The sequence below is a fragment of the Dermacentor silvarum genome, chromosome 11 (assembly GCF_013339745.2).
Source record: "Dermacentor silvarum isolate Dsil-2018 chromosome 11, BIME_Dsil_1.4, whole genome shotgun sequence".
In the NCBI taxonomy this organism is placed as follows: domain Eukaryota; kingdom Metazoa; phylum Arthropoda; class Arachnida; order Ixodida; family Ixodidae; genus Dermacentor; species Dermacentor silvarum.
In genome coordinates, this window is record NC_051164.1 from 66,350,694 (window position 1) to 66,371,122 (window position 20,429).

Consider the following 20,429-nt stretch of genomic DNA (forward strand, 5'->3'; position numbering starts at 1 on the left):
ATCAGTTTTGACTAATAAAGAGATAACAAAACTCTTAAATTAAACATAACCCCTTGGTTCACTCATAACGTAATATTCTGAACATTTAACTACAGCTAAGAAAGCGCTGTGAAAATCTGCAACGTCACGGGGTGGTGGAGCTAAACATTCAGGGCGGTAACGATGACGCTGTTAGTTCTGCTATTGAGGAAGTTTAAGTTATTAGCACATGTAGATAACTGAATATCGCTCTTTGTTGTTCCTTCGATTTGAGGCAGCTAGTTTTAATGATGCGAAATTCCTGGTATAAGCCCCGTTCGCTGCAGGTACCCACTGCCTTCTAGTGCGGATCAGCAGACCTTTATTTCCATGCTCACGACGCGGACGGCAAAATGTCCTAGTCAACTTCAGGAAGTGCACCGCTAGCTCTGCATCCTCGCTCCCGGACCCGTATGGCATCTCATGTTAGGCCGCGTTTGCATCTTTTTGCGCTTGCGTTTGAGGCAGATTCGTCTTAAGGAACCTCCCGCCATGCAGGCAACCACACTGGGATGTAGGCGTAAGAAAAAAAAAATAAATAAATAAACGCGCGTATGAGCTATAATACGGGAACATAATACTCCGCCGAAAATACACAGTACATGCAACACGCCCATGTCTACATAATAAAAATGGTCTTGACAGGAGTAATAACTTTCTGATTTAGTGACCTAATGAATTGGACTTAGTCAAAAATTCTTCTTGCGCGCGTCTTCAGTCAGTACATCAGTATGCCGGTAGGAAATTTTGATTAATTCTAGGCGGTACCCGGAAACAACCGATTTATGTTGCTGATCGTTCGAGCGTGTTTAAGCGAAAGCCGCATGCTGAAGAAGGCCGCTCTGAAACAGGCACGAGACCGCTTCGCTGAAGGACGTCGACGGATGTCGCGAAAGCTACGTCTCTACCAAGGAGGCACTCGGAAGAAAACATTCACGACAGTATCGTGCAGACACGTAATATACGTACGAAAAAAAAAAAGGGGGGGGGGGGGAATTGGAAAAAAGGCACGGGCACACGCCTCGCGAACAAAATATTGTTTCGTAAGGTAAGTTTAGTCCCATGCATCAAGGTGCAGAACACTGTGCATTGGATTAAAACTGACAAAGACTGCCGAAGCAGCCAGTCTGCTGAACAAGATTGAGCGGGAGGAAAGTCCCCTCGCCAAGCCAGTGACAGCCAAAATTACCCGAGCATATAGTACCCAGAAACGGCCACTACACCCACGTGAGTATCGCACAAGATGCACTCGCCAACGTGCAAAAGACAAGCGGGGTACACCGCAAGGCAATCTTCAGATCGCATAAGAAACAGTGGTACAAGGGGCACATGTCCCTGAACCAAATTCGCATCCTTACTGAACCAGGTACAAGAGTTCCTCAAATCTCTTGCCACACATGCTGAATGATTCTGATATATAGTTATTGCCGTGGCATCAGAAGACGCGCTTTCTACATCGGAAATTTCGTGAGCGCTCTCACCGACTCGGCAGCGTGGCTGGCGTGTCTGACAATAAGAGTGTACGACTAATACGAAGCGTTGTCGAACCTCATAACTATGCGAGCGACACCGACTGATCTGTGTTCTACGACGACAGATCAAAGCCAGGCTCGAGCAGTTTAATTAGATCCGACGACCGACGATTACTCTCGGCAAGTCACTGCCACTTAAATGTTCCTTTCCCTTCTGGAGCACAAGTTCGCAACATGAACAGTCCGATTTAATTTACTTCTCCTGCTTGCGTTCCCGTCTGAACACTGTCGCTATACAATGACACTATGAAGGATTCTGCAAATACTGAAAGAAAGAAAGCAAAATGTTTTCTTTTTTCCTCAGGGCTGCAGCGAAACCCAGACAGAGGACACAAGAACAACGAAAACACATCACGGTTCCAAAATGCTTCATTTACGTATAGTATACATTACGTCAAGCAGATTGCAATAAAATCCTCAGTTGTTGGTGGTGGCAGACACCCATGTCTACATAATAAAAATGGTCTTGACAGGAGTAATAACTTTCTGATTTAGTGACCTAATGACCTGTTTCAGAGCGGCCTTCAGCAGACACGTGGTGTCTGCATTAGCGTTCGTGCGCCCTTGGCTTGTTCTGCGCTCAGCGAACGTGACGCCGTGTATGACAGGAATTCTGTCGCGAATTCTGTCGCGAATTCTGTCTCCATTCATGTTCCCAATGTTCACGCACGCTGCCTGTGCCCACCCCGTAAGGTTAAATTTGCTTCAATCAAAGTGGCTGGTTCAGTTAAGGATGCGAAACAGTGGACGTCAAGGGAAGGGAGAGAAGGATGCAGAAAGGGAACGAGGGCGCCGCAGTCGGTCGAGGTGGGAAGCAAGAGCGCCACGGCGTGGCGTCAAACAGAGTCGATATAAGCAGTGCTCGCCAGGAGCCTCCCGCAGTACCTGCAATGCACTGGTAGTGCGCTTCGAGGTACTTGAAGGTACCGGGGCAGGGGTCACCAAAGACATCGGTCGAAGCCGGAAGACTGCACTTCCTCCTCATACCACAGCTTCCGGGGCGTAGCGGGAAGAACGACAGGGAAGAGAGGAGAGAGAAAAAGGGGGGAGAACGTTCGAGCAAACACACTTACACACACACAGCACTGCTTCGCGTTCGCAGCGCAGTGCACGCATTCGCGGGCAGAAAGAAACACCTTGAGCGTCACGCCACCTACAGGAGGTACTAGAAAGTGGGCGCTGCTTGTCTGTCATTTTCTTTCTCCGTTCACGCCCAGTCCCACTGCACCTGGAACCACGAGCTCTAATGAAGTATCCCGCCAACGCGCTTTAGCTAAAGGAGGTAGCTTGAGCTACGAGCCGACTCCTATGACCCCATCCAAGGACGTGTGAAACACAGAAATGCCATTTTTGACAACCCCTCAGCCCTTTTGAATGATTTGAATGACATTTGAAGGTCGAATTCTACCAATTGTTTTAAGCAGAATTTCGATTTAGGGCCCCGTGGAATTCAGAAAAATTGCCGCGGATCAGTAAAAAGAAATTAAAGCAGAACGTTTAAAACTCGGCACCTAAAACATATATGTCAGTTTTGTACACTACATCGAATAGATCATAGGAAGCGAACAAATACAAAAAAAAAAAAAAAAGAAACGAGGACAGTACATTTGCAAGCCCTGCATTCCTCAGTCACTCCCCGGTGTGCGAGTGACCGTCACCGTACACCGGCGAGTGGCTAGGGTACAACTCTGCATGAGTACGTTCGGAATTGTGTCCCTTAATTCAAACGCAGAAAGCCGATCACCTGCTCATGCTTCAACCGTCTTTCCCGATAGCGACTGCCATTTTGCGAACCCTGAATAAAAAACGATGTCATGATCCTCATGCGCCATTCCAATCAGACTGGCCGGCGCGGATTGCTGAACGACACGGCTATTACAGATGACGTCTATTGTTCCCCGCTCCTGTGAAGCTGTTCTCCATCCTTGATGCATCAAAATGCAGTAGTTGTTTGGCGTGCTCTTTCCGCTAGAGCCACGTCTGCGTCGGGCAAAATCTCAATCACTCATTCCCTATCGAGTTCGAGCTGACCTATAAGCAAACGGCGGTCGCGAGCTGAATCAAGACACACGACAGTTGCATCTCGCGGCCAGTCTATATAGGCTATAATGGGGGTTTATTTATTTGTCTTTGCACGGTGCTTCTGCTCTGCCATTTTCTCAATCACGTCACTTTGATGTCCAGATGCGTACGGGGACGTCCAACTAAGTTTCTCCCTGACGCGAGTCAACAAATTCGTCTTGTTTTGGCGGCATAGGCTAAAATAGAGCTGACGAGCGCGGCAAGACGTGGAGATCCATGCAGACAGATTAGCTGTAGGCAGCTCGTCTTCTTCCGGGCGCGGTCAGGAAAGACGAGTCGTCTTCCAGGTGCGAGGGCGAAATAGAGAGGGGTACGCGTCAGGAAAGAAGAGATCAGCCCCGTCAGCCCGCAAGTACTGAGCTAGATCCCACCACAAGTGGTCTTGTGTAGACAAAGCACGGAAACGCCTCGCACAAATCTAACCCGGATTTGGGAGCAAGATCCCCGCAAACCCCCCCCCCCCTCCCCCTTTCCCTTCAAAGCGCTGTTTTCGCAGCTCTGTTGCCCCCCCTCTCGAACCCTTCAGCCGGGCTGCACTTGTGGAACCTCGGAGTCCGTACTCTGAGCCCGTCGGAGCGACAGAGCCTTCCGGGTTCCCGAAATCCCTTCGCTTTCATCGCCGCGAGAACAAGGCCGAGCCGCGTCTGGCGCTGCCATCCCCGACACCGTGCGACCGCGGAAGGATTCCGAGACTCGGGCTCGCCTCGGGTAAATGCCGGCCCTTCCTCCACCTGGCCACGCACTTGGAAGCACACGACGCGCTCCTCGACGGTTTCCACTAAATTAGGCCAGTCGGTGCCACTGGGTAGCCAAATTGGCTAGCGGCACTCACTCACCGAAGCATGCTCGGCTTCCTCGGAGATGCGCCACAGCCTTCTTTTTTTTTTTTTTTTTTTTTTGAGCGCTCTCCCGGCTTCGCGTCTTATCCGTGAGTTCGTGCGCTGGTTCTTTGCGATGCAATCATACGAACTCGCCCAGCTTGCTGTGCTTCCACGGGATACGATACTCCTCCCGCACGTTGCGCACTGGGACACGAATGCGAGTGAGGATCCGGACTTCGGCAGTTCGCGGAAATGTCGACGCGCACACCTATCAATGCAGGCACACTGACCCAGCTCGCGAACGCGCGCCACTACACAGCTACACCTTCCTTATACGCACCAGTCAGCCTCACTTCGGACTAAATGGCGTCCCTACGCTCCCGCACATCCCTGCCCAAGCCCGGAGGCCCATCCGTGCGCCACCTTTAACGCCTCATCGGATCGCTAATCGTTTTCCCGCGGGCGCTGGATCCTCGACCCTTTTCACAATTAGCCGTCCGTACAGCTGGCCACGAACGCCTTCGTTAGCCTGCGCCGCGTCCTGCAACATGGTCTGTGCCAAATACGCTGCCATTCAACGCACCGTGCCAGTGGCACAACGGTTCAGCCCGGTTCAGTACAAAACACGACGCTCCTCTTTACATCCTTGGACCACCAAGGACAGTCCGTGCAGCCTATACGGTATAGACCACGGGTAAACTGTGTTTCAATCGTAATGCCAGGAAAACATACTCCGTTTGCCGTTGGTTTGTTTTCACGATCTGTAGTGCAACGCGGGCTCGATGGTGCGGATCCATTAGGGATAATGTAATCACGCGCTAATACACAGGCGACAGAAAGCGCCCACCCTTTTTCAGCCTATGTTTTCTTTTGTGTTTCCGTTGCTTTAATATCCCTAATGCTTTTAGATCAATATCCTTTTAGATCCCATATTTCTGCGTATTCTGCTTGCTAGTGTTGTCGGGGAAAAAACAAAGAATAACGATGGTCGTATGCACTCAGGCCTCACCACCGGAGAAACAAATTCCCGCAGGGGTCGGTACTGCATCCTGTCGCAAATAAAATCCCCGGGGAACCCCGATCACAACGACGTCAAGTGTTTTATTGTACAGAACGAACAAAAAATAAGGCAGTCTCAATACGAAATTTGAGAGAGAACAAAGCAGCCTTAAGCGCTAAATTCTCTTGCCAAGTTAAAATAATTTCACGTAATACAAAGATAAATTTCTGAGGCCTCGTTACTGCGTGTTCGGCCGTGGCTCACCCCAATGGCAGGTTATTTCCGTGTGCGAGCTTGTAGTGGAAATCGAGGTCTTCGATTTGCCGACGGCACCTGTTACCACTATACATACTACAGCGTGTACAGCCGCCAAGCGATTCCTGATTGGTCGGATGAGACCACCCGGGAAATGTCCTGGGGAATCGCCGAATTACCTGCGTGCGCGCCTCGAGAACGGGTGTGGTGCGCGGCGCCCGAGCTGCTCTTACTGAAAATCGGAACCAGCGCTGCTGATCCCACAGAGCCGCGTACCCGCAGGAAAAGGCTCCGCGCTCCGCTGTATACAGTGCATACACAGTCACGCAGACCACGTTGTTTATGCTAGAACAGCGCCATGTTTTATTCTCATCTGTTGCCGGTTTCGGCGCTATAGCATTCGGACTTGGGCCCGCTTCGGAACTTGCCGACGCCTGCACGGATAGCAGTGGATGAGTACAAAGCCTGCATGCCCAGGTACAGCGCCGGGAACAAAGCACCATCGCAGCAACTATACGTACTGTTTCTGCTCTAGGAAAAAATGCTAATCAAAGAACTCGCGTCGCTGATAGTCTCTCTAGCAAAATACCGCCAGCAGGCGCCGAGCTGCCCGCGTGCTTTCATCGCGCGCTGCCCCGGGTAGAACCACCGAGGAAGGGGACTAAGCCAGCGCTGTCGTCCAACGGTGCGTGGTAGTTTGTAACGTTTCCGAACCCGCATTAAAACGAGGCGTAACGCGCTGCGCAAAGGGCTTAAGCGCCGTGTGCGGGCGAAAGGAATTAGAAGGCGGGCGCTGGGTTTAATGAACGCGCACTCGCCGAAGCGCTTAACGAGGTAACGGGGGGTCAGCATGGGTGGAAGTTCGCCGGCGTTTCCAGATGGCTGCATGTGGCGGGCCGCCTATAGCCGGCACTGCGCGCCACTATGTGGGTCCTCGACGGTTCCCTCGAGGACGAACACGCGAGAGCCTATATATTGATGAGGGGGCTACGAACTCGGGCATGCCGCGATACGCTGACTGCCACTGCACGCATGACACCACGGTTCTCTGTCACCACTTCGCTAACACCCTTACTGCTTTGACGCCCTTTGCGATAAACAACGTGGTGCTGAGGCGTCATGCTCTGCCCCTTTTCCTTGTGTTGGCTGTTTTAAAACGAAGCTTGCTTATCGAACCCTCCCGGATTTCACTGACCGTTGGGTGCTGCTATCATGCCCATTAGCTCGCACACAGAAAATAAACAAAAAGAGTAAGGTGACCGATGGTAAAATTAAATCTCGTTCTCCCAGCAGAACAGCCCGATGCTCTAACCTAGAGGGCACAACCTTTTTCCTTTCTTATTTTTTTCCCCGCTATGACACGCATGCAGCTCTCCTGCCAACGCCATCTTGGAGACGACGCGTAGCAACGCGTAGATACAGCTCAAATGTACAACCGTTTCGCCTGAGTCGATATCGTCTCCCACAACTTTATTGACAAGGTGCGTAATGCAGGGTAATGTTGGTCACAAAGGTTCACGAGAGACATGATTCGCGAAAAAAAAAAAAAAAAACAGCATTCCCTCGAAGCCTGAACACATAGTGTCGAATTCAAATCTTCGATCTGTAATAGTATTTCCGAGCTACACCACATTAGAAGCGACATGCCTTAACAGAGCAGAAATTAACATTAGCTGTAGAAGCCACGTTCCTTGACCATTTGTGCCCCACTGTAAACGTGGCTATTTTCTCGCCTATCCTTCCTTCTCATCTCCGGCCTTTGACTGCGGCATCCTGGCCAGTGTGCGTCTGTGAAAGTGCCCTACTCGGATACCGAAAGTATACCAGCAGACGTACAGGCCCAAGGACGGTTCGCGCCGAGACGTCGGTTAGTATCCTCACAGCGTGGCACGATAACAGCGGTTAGTATTCGAAGGCGCCGCTTCATCCGCCCAGAAACCCGGAGACCAAAGGAGGCGAAAAGGCGGACAGGCGTCCGTGAAGAGGTGATGGCGATGATCTGACGGCGAGCGATTGTGTTAAGGGAACCAACCTATTAGGCAGCGGTACTGCACCTCTAAGTACTTATAGGTGCCGGGACAGGGGTCACCGAAGGTCAGACTGTCCACTAGAACGTGACAGCTGTTGTTCAGGTGACATCTGCGGGTCAAAAGGCACAGCTTTAGTTGGATCCCTGATGGGATCCGACGCACACGACACACGACGTTCCTGCTTCAATGCCCGTGGATTTTACCCATCGCTCAAACGGGACTTATTTGATGCACACTTTCTCTGGCAGCACTCATTCACATGGGGGACAAACCTCATACTCCAATGGTAATTCCAAAAGAAAGTCGAAGTGATGGCTGAAAAAGTGTGCGTAAGTATTTTTTTTTTAGAGACACGTTTGAGGTGCAATTTTATTTCGCAATGTTTCGAAAACTGGAAAAGTGCAAATTGCATCAACTGAAAATTAAAAATGCAGTTAATGTTTTATTAATTGCTGTGAAAAGATATTAGACGAATGGTACCACGGACTTGCACTTCTTTCCAAAAGAAAAAAAATTATTCAGCAGTTCTAGCTACAATGTGTACCACATGACAGATGAAGTCTGCGCCGCAAACTCAGCAAAACGATTGTTAGATCATCGTTGCTCTGACAGTATCAACTATTACTCGGCCTCACTAGATATGAAAATGCATAAACAGTAGTCCACAATGCTCAAAAAAGAAGTGTAATTGTGCAGCAGATAACATGGGATGACAGCAATTATACTAGCAAAAACGGTATTGCACAACTTTCCCAACTAACGGCGCTTGCGACAGTGTTGGTTATGGGTAGACGCTCGTTCCAGAACGGGCGCCTCCAACATGAAAAATGCTAAACTGTCCACAGGGCGCTTGCAAGAACCATGTGCACTGAAGCTGGGCCTCGTTTAAGATAATTTCAAAACACACTGCCCTTTCACTTTCTGAATGTGTGGCAGTCGTAGGTGAATGCCGAACTGCAGCGCTCCCCAGAGCATGCATGATCTCCCGCTCAGCTAGTTGTTCTTTCTGTTTTGTTTCTGTTCTCACCAGAGAAAGGACCTTGGCTGTGATCATAAAGTAATTAACTCGGGGAAGTCATTATACTTCGTAACTTTGGTCTCTCATTAACGCGCCTGCTCATTAGGTACCGTCTGGTAAATCTAATGAACAAACCATCAATCTTTCATTGCATAAGGGTGTGCACACCTGTCTTTTCGGTGACGTAAGCCGACAGTTTTGTTCCGGAGTTCTCTGAAGTGATTACGCGCGGCACTCTGAGGAACTCGTTATTGGACGCTACAAACGACCTTGACGCGAGGCCGCAAGCAGGACAGCTGACGAATGGGAAGATCGCAGTTTGATGCAAATCATTCGCCTCGCGCGCGAGTTCCTTCGAACTAGTTCTCCCATGGCCACTATCGCTTCAGCAAGTCAACATCTTTGTTTTATGGGACTTGGGTGAGTCTAGTAAGACTTAATTCTGTAACGACAGAATGTTCGTAAGATACAACATCGTGATTACTTAACAGAGAGAGCACAAATTGGCAGGGGAAATTGTGTATTGCGCACTTCGCGAAGCTCCCATACAATAAGCGGCAGAAAACAGTGGACGATAGACGTACGGAAACCGCACGGCGTAACTATAGAGAAAACCCTCACGGTCAGAAGGAATGGCACAATTCCTTCCGGAGGACGTACGTCCGACACACAGTAAACTTGCGCAGGATGTATTTCCTGCTCAAAAGCAACTCTGCAGAGGCGTAATTTCTCTCGATTGAAATTTTACCAAGGGGCTTAGCGATAAGCGGGAAAACACATCCTCTCCATCTTACGCTCCCGGTCAGCCATTCGAGTTCCTTCATTCATTGCGCTATCAATGATTGTGCAGTCGAGGCTGCTCGAGCTACTATCATACGCTGCGAGGCTGCGTCGCCATCCGCCACGCACCCTCTCGTCAGCCGAGTGGAAAATACAAGGCAGCATCTTTCTACTGCCATTTTGCGTTCCACCAGCGTATGGAGCAGCCGACCGGGTTAACCCATACGCTGCTTAGATCCGGTTAGCATCCATACCTTCTCTATCTTTCCATCTCTCCATGCGCAACATTAAAAGGCGAAACACGTGGAAAGCTCATATCCCGCCCCCACGAGCACTTCACTTCAGCTCATACACCGCAAAATCTCTTGACTCAATGAGGACATACGGAGACGCTGATGCGACCGAACCATTGGCGCTTCGTTTCGTACTCAATGGGTTTCCATAAAATTTGCTAGCTTCCCGATCAGCCACTGATTTGACATTCCATTCACGGGCGTGTCGCATCAACGTCAGTCGGAGATACTTGCGCGCGCTCCCTCGTTTCGTGGAAGGTTTCTGGCGTGTCGTGTACAACTCCACGCCAGAAATCCACACTCCAACTGCGGTCAGAGCACGTATAGGCTTACAACGCTGTTTCTCTTGGGGCTATGATTCACAACTAAAGATAAAGCGGACAGCAAAAATTACGAGTAAAAAGAGAGGCCGTCAAACGTGAATAAAGAATGACGGGAATCATTCTGAAGCTGGCATTTAGAAGAGTGGGAAGGCGGGGGGCAATAAAAATGTGGGTGCAGAATAGCGCGAAAAGAAATCCTGAGGCCACGATGCGAGTTGTGCGTCAGAAAGCGGATCTCCCAAGAACGAGCTGCGCCCCGCTGCAGCGGAGCGCGCGGGGAAAGCAACACCCAGGGCGAAAAATCTCACAATAGCTGACAGACGTGCGCGCGAGGTAACAAAGAAAAGCGACGGGATGTGCCGGAAGGAGACGGTAGCGAGCGGCGACACAGGAAACGGGGGAAGTGGACGCGCAACGAACGACTCGCCCCTTCCAATCGGGTCGGCTTTGCGACAACGCGCTGTGAAGGGCGAATTCGAAGCGGAACTTCAAGACGAGGCACTGTCGTGGCAGGGGCTTCGGCGGAGGGCGCGAAATGTTCTCAGCTCCGTGCGCCCCGCTTACGAGCGAGCGCGGTTTGGCGGAAATTGAAGGCAATGTCTTCCGGAAATGGCCCCCGTCACCGAGACAAAACAGGCGGAACACAACGGCTTCTTTCTGACAGCCTCGCCTTGCCTTTGCTCGCAGTAACAGTCCGGTGCGAGTCGGCACTGCAGCGCAAAACGGTCCGGGGGGATACGAAACCAACTGCGATGGACGGGCGGGCAAATGAGAAACTCATATCAGGCTGCCGTTTAGGTGAAATGACATCAACCACCCAATAAGTTGACTGGGGCGTAGCAATTTCGGTTGCTGTATATAGTGACGCACACGCAGCATTTCGCCCAGCGCAAACCAAAGCGATTTCGAGTCAAGTGATTGCGAGTAGCCCTTCGCTTTGTGCAAGTTGAACGTGAAGAAAAGCGAGCGGCCGACCACCTGTGGTAGCTGTGACCACCGCGCTGTTGCGTGCATCGTACGGAGCTGTCGTGCACGGAGCTGCAGAGTCCCGGCCCGGCCGCGCAGCGATCTGTTTGCCCGAGATGCTTATCGCGCGGGCGGCGTCCGGGACGGCCGGTGGTGCGCGCCTCTTTGAAAAATGGATCTCGTACAAGCGGGTGTCAGTCGGCCGGACCACGGCGTCTACGGTGCTGCTGTTTGAGACGGGTATCTTTGTATCGCCGTCTCGGCTTGCGGAAGCCGAGATCGGTAGCGGTTTAGGCGCAACAGCCTCCACCGACGACCGGAAGGGCGACCGTCGCCGGCCCGGCCTGTCCGCGCTATCGCCAACTTGTCGGCGTCCCTCCGCCGAGGTACTGGTCTTCGAAATGAATTTTCCTTCTCATCAGCGGCCCCGAAAGCAGTTTCTGCAGAATTGAGCGAAGAACGCCGACGCCCAGAGGCTTTCTCACCCACGAATGGGATCCCGTCTTTCCGACGCGCTTGAAACGAGGAGGCGCACGATATATCATCCAACTACATCCGCTAATCCTAGAGAAAGCGGAAGGAAAAACGATAAACAGCCAAAATGGTATTCTGTTCTCAAAGCGGCCAGCGTCAACGACATCCAGGCTCAAGTCAAGGCGATTGCTGGTTTATCATTGATAGATCCTTTCACTCGGCGCTCGGTGAGAACAGGTCCGCACTGCTTCGTAAATTAATTTCGCTTTGCCGAAGTGGAATGCTTGCCATTAAGAGAAGCGACGGAGGACCCGCGAAATCGCCTTCAGAATCGGCAAAAGAAGTGTCGTCTGCTCCGGAAGCGTCCGATGAAGACGCGAGGCAGACAGCCGCGCACTAGCTCCGACACCCCGACATACGCGGGTGAAAAATCGTCTCCTACTTGACCGCGGACGATTTTTCAAAAATGCCACGCGTTCTCGGTGAAAAATGAAAAAGAACGAAAAATGAAGGGAGATCGTTCCGACTCCAACCGTTTCGTTTATCGAAGCAGGATGTGAAGGGCAGCATCGAAGCAGCTTTCCCAACGAGCCCCTTCCTTTCTTGTAGAGGTTCTCGAGATGTCAATTATACGTCTGTCCGACCATGCGCACGGTTATTTACCTTGAAGTGAAAGAAATACCGCGATATACCTAGGGAGTCAGAGTTGTTCAATCACGCCAGTTCCCTAACTTCACTGGGAAACCCGGGCATGCCCACAGACAAGTCTTCGCGGTTAGCAAACCGACGCGCCACCTCTGAGCAGCGAGAGAAAACCACATCGCTGCAGCCTCCGTTGTCGTAGCGACGTTGCGCGCTCGTTGCTCTCATAGGTGGCTGCTCTAGAGCACTGCACGGGCTCAGGCTTACCGGCCTGGCCCGGCGGGCCGGGCCGGGCCGGGTAGAGCAGTTTTTTCACGGGCTCGGGCCGGGCTCGGGCACGGCGTGCGCTTTTTGACGCGGGCCCGGGCTTTCTGGTAGTGTGCATGTAACGTGCAGCGAGTCATTCTCGGGCGTCTCAACTCTGAAAAACATGTATTTTTCGGTCTCGGGACGGGTTCGGGCGAGGTTCGAGCCGGGCTAGGGCCGGGCTCGGGCCTAAGGTAAAGGGGTGGCGGGCCGGGCCGGGCGGGTAACGTAGATTATTTCCCGGCCCGGGCCGGGCCCGGGTCTCGCCATAAAAGTTTTGATCAGGCTCGGGCGGGCAGCCCAACGTAAAAACGGGCCGGCCGGGCCGGCTGGCCCGGGCTGAAAAAATCGGCCCGTGCAGTGCTCTAGGCTGCTCAACAGTACATGGAGGAAGGAAAATATAGGAGGGAGCATACCGCAACGCGATTGTCGCCGACTGTGGTGGTCTAACACGTGATGAAAACGTCACAGCACGGAGGAAACGTCAGAGCGCGCGGTAGGTTTTAGTGCGCCCGGCTGTTACTTTCCTTTTTTTTTTTCGATACCCATTCGAAACCATTAGAAACACTTGAAATACCCAAAAACAAAAACAAGGAAAAATATTGTCGCTTCCTGCATGTGTGCAGCTGCCGGCCGAGCGCGCACCGAATAAAAACTACCAGTAACCAAACATCTCGGCAAATCTCGGATTCTCCGTGATCGACGCAAGAGGTCACGTGTTGGACCACCAGTGCTGGCTACACGAAGCGTTCGCTTGCCAAGGCTGGCTGCGTGACGTAATGCTCCCTCCTATATTTTTCTTCCTCCATGCACACATGCTACGAACAGTGTATGACGCTGGCGTTGTCGCATCGCAGGCAAGCTACGCGATTGAACCTCGCTGCTTACAACAGCGAAGTGTGTTGCGCTCGTCGGTCTCTATAGCTGCGACCACGCAACCAGTCAAAGATGCAACTACCACAGCAGCGAGGTACGTCCGAGCTGTGACATGCATCTCATTACGAGGCGCCAACAGTGACTCAAGAAGCGCTGCATATTACAGTTATCCTGCAGGTAATGCCCATTGCAAGTGATGCCGCAAGCGTTCATTCTTGTCTTGGTTGCTCGTGCTATATTCGTAGAATTTTTCCCGCAGGAACTAGCGCTTGCAGACGACACGCTACAGCTGCACGAAAACCAGGTTCTGCGTTGAAAGTATTCTGGTGCGTCGGCAAACTGCATGATGCATACTTTATATCTAATCTGTGAAAAATGCTCAAGTTTCAATGTGCACTGCTCTAGCTGCCCACACTAAATGATATGAACGGTTAAAAAACGAATAAAGTGGAACTCTTATTACGCACCGTATCTCGTCTGCAGTGCGAGTGTGTTTTAATGCGTGAGCCTTAGGAAAAAATAAGTGTATGTGTGTGAAGTGTGCGCAACCGGCCACGTGATATATATATATATATATATATATATATATATATATATATATATATATAGTCCAACCGTCTGCTCTGGACGACCGTCAGCTGCACTTCGCTCCTCGAAGAGGCAGGCCGTCAGTCGGACGAGCTCCTGAACAACAGTTATTGAAATATGGTGCAGCCGTTTAAATCACGCATCCGGGACCTGAACGAGGTGAGACGTAACGCCCACGCATTTCTCTCGCATTTACCGCTAAATCGCCACACAACCTTTTTCACCAACGCCCTGGGCAGCTGAACAGACTCCTCCTCACCTTCGCGTGCGCATCAGGCACGAAAAGATATGCCGAGAAAATTCTCTGCACTTCAGTGCTCATCCAGCAGCAAAAACAGCAGCGACGGCACAAGGCGAGTGCATTTCTTTACAGTGGCGAACACATCAGAATTGGCATAAAAACGGCAACGAGCCCTTTTAAATGTGTTTGCCGCCACATTGTATAAGCGAAACGCAAAACCTCGAACGTAAACGCATACTGTGCGCCTCATTAGTTCTGCAACCGCCGGACTATGCAGTCGGCTATGATCAACAGTGATTATAAAGCCGTGACGGTTGCTACGCCGAGATAAACATTCACCGCATCGCATGTTTACTTTGCGAAATACGGCGGCGCTTGCGGCCCTGTGCAACGCCACACAAATAATATACCACTTAGTAGCTTATTGCTTCGCCAACAGGGGTGGCGCCACACTGAGCAGACCCCCGCAATATTGGCCAATCAGCGTGTTGAATTCTGAAATGTGCGGCCTATGGGGAGTTTCGCAACAAGCGTGATTGAATAACTGTGTAGAGAATCACTAAAGTAGGGAGAGGCCTGATGGAAGCATCTGTTTGGCTACACGGGGGTGCACGGAAGAACCGAGCAGAAGTGACAGAGCCAATGCTCTTTCGGAGTTTCCATACGATGAACAGAAAAGGCGACGCGCAGAACTTGCTCAGAAAGGAATTGAAACACTCCATGGCGCTTTCAGAAAACCGGGGGACCACCGGAGTTGCAACAGTAACGACTCGAACGCGGTGAGCGCCTTTCGTTGTCCTTTCAACGCCACCCTAGATAAGCGAGAAAGGTCTCGGCGACGCACTGACTCGCACTTCAGGATGCCTTCAGTTTTTTCAAGCCAAACGCGCACGTCATTAAAAAGAAAAAAAAAAGGAATAGAAAGTCGCCCAAGCATTCGCTTAGTAAACGGCACGATCTCTCAGAGCCCCACTGGTCGTGGTTTACGGCGCCGTCACTGCCGAGTGACGTCACGCGATTCGGTTCCAGCGCTCCGTGACATGCGCACGCCTTCGCGAACTCGCACGCGTTATCGGTCGCCCCAAATGGAGCAAGTGGCTTCGCCCAGTGTTTAGAGAAGGCCCGCCGCCGTTCAATGGCTGGCATAGCCGCAGCCACATTCATCGCGCGGCTCGCGGGGTTTATCTGGCGAGACGACCAGGGGAGGAGGGCGCGCCGAGCTAGGAAGACCTAGGAAGACTTAGGAAGACCCGCATATCCGAGCCCGCGATGACGAACACCAGAGACGCGACTGAATTTTCTTGCTCGTCTGACTTTATGAGAGAGCCGCGCCACCGCCAGTTTAGAGAGGACACAGTTCCACGTATACGTCAAGTCGAAAGCAGGAGGGGCGACGAGAACACGAGACTGACGTCCTCGCACAGGAACGAGCCGCACAAGGTCACTACTGCGCGCCAGTGACGACTGTTGGGGTTTCACGTGAATATGCTAGCTACTATTACCGAAACACAAAACCGAAACGACTTCCTGCCATATATACTCGACTCGTGCGCTGATGACACGCATTTTGCTTCGAGCTCTGTGAGGATGACAACACGCTGGGTTCCTTTTCACGTCAATCGTAGCCCGATGGGATTGTACTCCTGCGTAACGTGGAACGAATGGGAGAACGGCAGACTAAAATGGCTGTTATACGGCGGACCAACCTCTGATCCTGTTTATTCGACACTGACGGGTCGAAACAGCACGAATATGCAGACACAAATTATGCGCCATATAAGTGGAACAGAGTAGACGGAGGCGTATTTCTTCCAACATCTCTCGCCGGAGTTCGTTTAACTTTACCTGCTTACAAAATATTCGGTAGAAGAGCACTGTCGCTACGTGATCATTTATCAACAAAAAGTTATCCTCCTTAACTTCCTCAACAATTTACTGTTTGCAGAAAAGCTGGGAACAAAATAATCGCCAACATTTCCAATTCCATACAAAAATTATCAATAAATAAATCATTCAAGGAGATAAATCGGAAAATGACTATCGTGTGTATGCGTCGCTTAGCGAGCAATTTAGTAGTCCCGCAACCTGAATGCGTCGCTCAAGTAAACTTAAGTGGCATAAGCAGATTTTGCGCTCATATGTTTTATTTATTTTTTTCTATTTAGCAATCACACGCCATCCTACTGTTCTTTCTAAGCCCTTGAACAGCGCTGTCATTTAACATCCCTTTTTACTCTAACCTTTTTTTTTTCAATATACGCCTTTTCCCATTCTTTTCTTCTCTTCTTTATAAATGGACACATCTCATCGTATTCACCAAATTGATCTTCAAGAAGCCGCCTTACGCCACGGACCAATAGAGGCCGGCTCGCCACAAGCCTGCACTTCGTAAAATGAGCGGCGCAACAAAAGAAGCGCAGAGTAGGGCCAAGCGCGCAACGATGAAATGAAAGACCGACTGGTGCTACCGCGGGCAAAAGAAGAAAAAAAAAAGAGAATGATGATAAAAAAGCATACACTATACGCGCCAATATCGACCCGACGTCATGCGGACACGCATCGGAGCAATTTGAGACGCGATATTGGTGGCTTCCGCCAGTCGCGCTCCGACTACCCACTCTTCGCAGACTGCCCCCCCACTGTTTGGTCTATAACGATATACGTCAGATGGAACTTTCGATTGGTTCTTGGGCGAACTTCCTCTCCCTTCGCTGCTTTGCCAAGGAACCGGCAAGTACGAAAGAGAGAGAGAGAACGAGCATTTCCGGCCGCTTTCATTTTCCTTTCTAGCTCTCAAATTTCAGCAACGCCCGTTTTCGAGGAAGTCAACTTTGTTACAACAGAAGCGAGAGGGAAATGTGCTAGAAGCACCGCGTGATCTACCCGACGTCGAAACTATCGCTTTGAAGAGTCCAGCCGATGACCACATCGCACCGAACTAGAGGGCCGTTCTCGGCACCTTCATATTTATGGCGCCCCCTCGGGGAAAGCAAATTACTCGTAACGTGCTCCAGTTGGTGTACTAAACTTGCATTAAAAGATGCACTCAAGGCGCACGTAAATGCGATGTTTCCTCGCCTGTAGCTCGCCTTTCTGCACACTGACCGTCGTTCTAAGCTTATCTTTCATATATCTGGACGGACTATACGGAGAATAATTTAAGTGCGCCAGCGAGCGGGAGGGAAAAACCGCGCCCATATAACGCGACACGGAGTCGCTGTTGTGACGGCTCAATTTCGCGTGAAATATGTGGATCGCCGGCGCGGAATTCCAAAATGAAAACGGGGCTCCCAGTGGCCCCTGGGAGGGGCGCTTTGGTGCAGCGCCGCGAGGAGGCGACGCTTGGTTTCGCACGGCTGTGTGCAAACAGGAAGGCAGCTAGGCGCGACTCTTGTGTTTCTTGAATGAAGTGCGTATACATACGTACATTGAAGCCAAGGAATTGCCCCGCGCACATACAAGATTGATTCGTGTAGTTTGTCTGATCGCTAGTGGCAACTCTGCCTGGGAGCTCGGAGGAGATCTTTCAAACACGAAACTGGGTAAGGGTGCATCACGCGTTCGTGACCACGTTCGTGACCTAAGGCAGTACAAAACGCTGCCCACGAATGCATCTTTCTAAAATACCGCGTCAGAGTTCACTAGCGTTGTGTCAGAGGGAGCGTCGTGTGAGGACGGAAAGCACGGTGACGTTTATTAAAGCCGCATATTTCAAGCTCTTGCGTTAGTACTCGCTCTTTACCATAAATGATAGTAATAGCAGCATGGACGTGGAGGTTCTCGCTACCTCCCCTTGGGTCTTAACGTATAGCATCCGCGCAGTCTACAGGTGCAAGAGAGGCATCGAGATTTATGTTAAACGTGCTGTAACAGGACGCCTATCGCCGAAGTTACCTATGATTTGTTTCTGCAAATGTTGCTCCAATACATGTCAACTTAGGATCTAACGAAAAAACATTCCTAGCATCCAGACTCGGGAGAATGCTACCATTATTTAAGCTAAAAGATGGGCAGCTGTGCTCGTAACACGTGAACACGTGCAGCTTGATAAATGTCGCCTTGTGTAATGTTTTGGCGACTTCTGCAGCAGATAACGATAACTATAAACGAAAGATTTATCGAATAAAAGGCGATGTAACAATAATTGCGTGAAAGATAGCACAATGAGGTAAAAGTGAACACCGGTAAAAACGATCGCGTACGAGTGTTCTGTAACAGATCTTCATTTTTCGTCCTCTTGTGCATGAGCTTTTTTCTGACTTTTTTTTAGGTCGTCGTCTGAGACTGAAAAAAGTGTCACAGAAATTTTGTTTCGAGCTCTGGCGTCGAGCGTTACATTACGTCTGTAAGTTTCGGCGGCTGCGGCAGACTGCGATGAGCCGTGAGCGCGAATATGCGCCCACAAATGGCGGAGGAGTTTCAGCATCGTCGGCGCACGTGCGTTTATGCGACACCTGTGCACACCCTTACACGCCACAATTTAGATCGTTCTACTGCTAGTTTCCGCGGTCATCTTGACCTAAATGCGTATTGCTGGCACGCCCCTTGTAAAGTCCCAAGTTGTGTCTCACTTCTACCACGTCTCTCTAGGCAAAACAATATTTAAGTATTTTTTGTAAGTTAAAGAAACCATGGGGCTTTTCGAGAAGGCCACAAAAAAGCCATTTGTACACCTCGTCCATAGCACAAGCGAAAAGAAGAGCAGTGTGCGTCGAATCCAAGCCATTCGGTACGTACAGACATCGTAAACTGTAAACCGAATTGACAAGCGGGAGAGAACGCGAAGAGACGACGCACAGCTGGTCATTTCGCGCTGTGTAAGGTTTTTCGAATCGGTGGACAGTTTATCGTGCAAATAACCAGCTTATACACAAGCAATACCAAGAAACTACCGTCCACAATCGAAGTGATTACCTCGAGCAAGCCGTACAATACGTTAGTGAGCGATATCCCTTTATGTGGTTCCTTGTTGCGTTATCTGAATCTCAGTAATATTAGGTATTAACAACTAAAATTGCCGTCAACGTGAACAACAACAACCGCAAAAAATCAACCAAGAAAAAGAAAAAAAAAAACATCGAGTTACATCAGTTAATCTGTAACTTGCTCATAATGATGAAGGTTCGACCTTCTTAGTGCGAAATTCCCCAAGTCTTGCAGCGCTTGTGTCCCGATACCGTCGTTGCGAGTCCCTCTCTATACATATAACCTCCCGAATAAGGGAGCGTAAAATAAGGGAGCAGCATGCGGGAAGAAGACGTCACCTGTCTCGGATGACGTTGTAGGAGCGGTTGGACTTGCAGTCGACGCTCCAGTCGAGCGTACCGTGCTCGTTGCAGATGGAGATGGAGAAGCGGCCGTAGTTTGCGCGGATGAGCGAGATGAGCTGGCCCTCGGGGCACGAGAAGCCCAGCTGGCTGCCCTCGCACGCGTACGCCGTCTTGTAGAGGGAGCCACCGCTGCCACCTGCGCACAAGCAAGCACCGGCGTGAGCACACTGCCACAATGGGCGAGAAGTGGTGGGCATCCACCACCGACGACGTGCACAGCACAGCACGAAAGGACGGGCGGAAGGGACGCAGCGCGTTCGTCACTAATGCACGTGCATATTGTACATAAGGGACGTTGCACTCACTCAATCAAGCAATCAATCAATCAGGCAATTAATCAATCAGTCAGTCAGTCAGACAGAAATCAATCAATGAATGTATGAATATTTCCAACAGAAGTTGGGGGCCCCGCAGGTAAAAAACTGTTACAAAAGGGCTCTTGTACAAAGCAGCGCTTTCACAGATCAGATGTGTACAAATGGACACTAACACCGAAAAAATGCATCGACGTCATAAACACTGATACACTACTGCTTTTTTTTTTATACTGCGAGCAGAATAATTAAGCAGAGAAGTGGGTCGATTCTGTTATCACACATAGCACGATGTAAATTAAAACAGATATCAGGAACAAGGATGCGTAGAACCGAGCCAACCAGCATGGTGTTTCAGGCTCCAACTATACGCCGCGGACGTCTTGCGCGTCCTCCCACATTAGATATCGCGCAGAAGGCAAGCGCAATAATATGGTGGAATGTACTTCTTGCGCAATACTCGTAATAATCCTGTTCGGCCGTATAGCGAAGCAGCAGCAGCGTTCTGCGGGCAGTGCTCAAGTGTGGTCGTCCTCCACA

The 20,429-nt window shown here is 50.5% G+C and overlaps 1 protein-coding gene across 4 annotated transcripts in view; it reads right to left on the minus strand.

Moving 5' to 3' along the window:
* Positions 1–20,429, minus strand: part of LOC119432634 (adhesion G protein-coupled receptor L1-like) — a 313,279-nt gene that overhangs the window by 66,007 nt on the left and 226,843 nt on the right. For 3 of the 4 annotated variants that reach the window (XM_049659268.1, XM_049659266.1, XM_049659269.1), the window contains exons 5-6: positions 19,510–19,711; positions 2,436–2,542 (exon numbers count right to left, since the gene is read on the minus strand). In XM_049659268.1, coding sequence (XP_049515225.1) covers positions 2,436–2,542; positions 19,510–19,711 — 309 coding nt within the window. Of the gene's footprint in view, positions 1–2,435; positions 2,543–7,740; positions 7,848–19,509; positions 19,712–20,429 lie in introns of all 4 variants that reach the window. The other variant, XM_049659267.1, reaches the window with a different exon arrangement.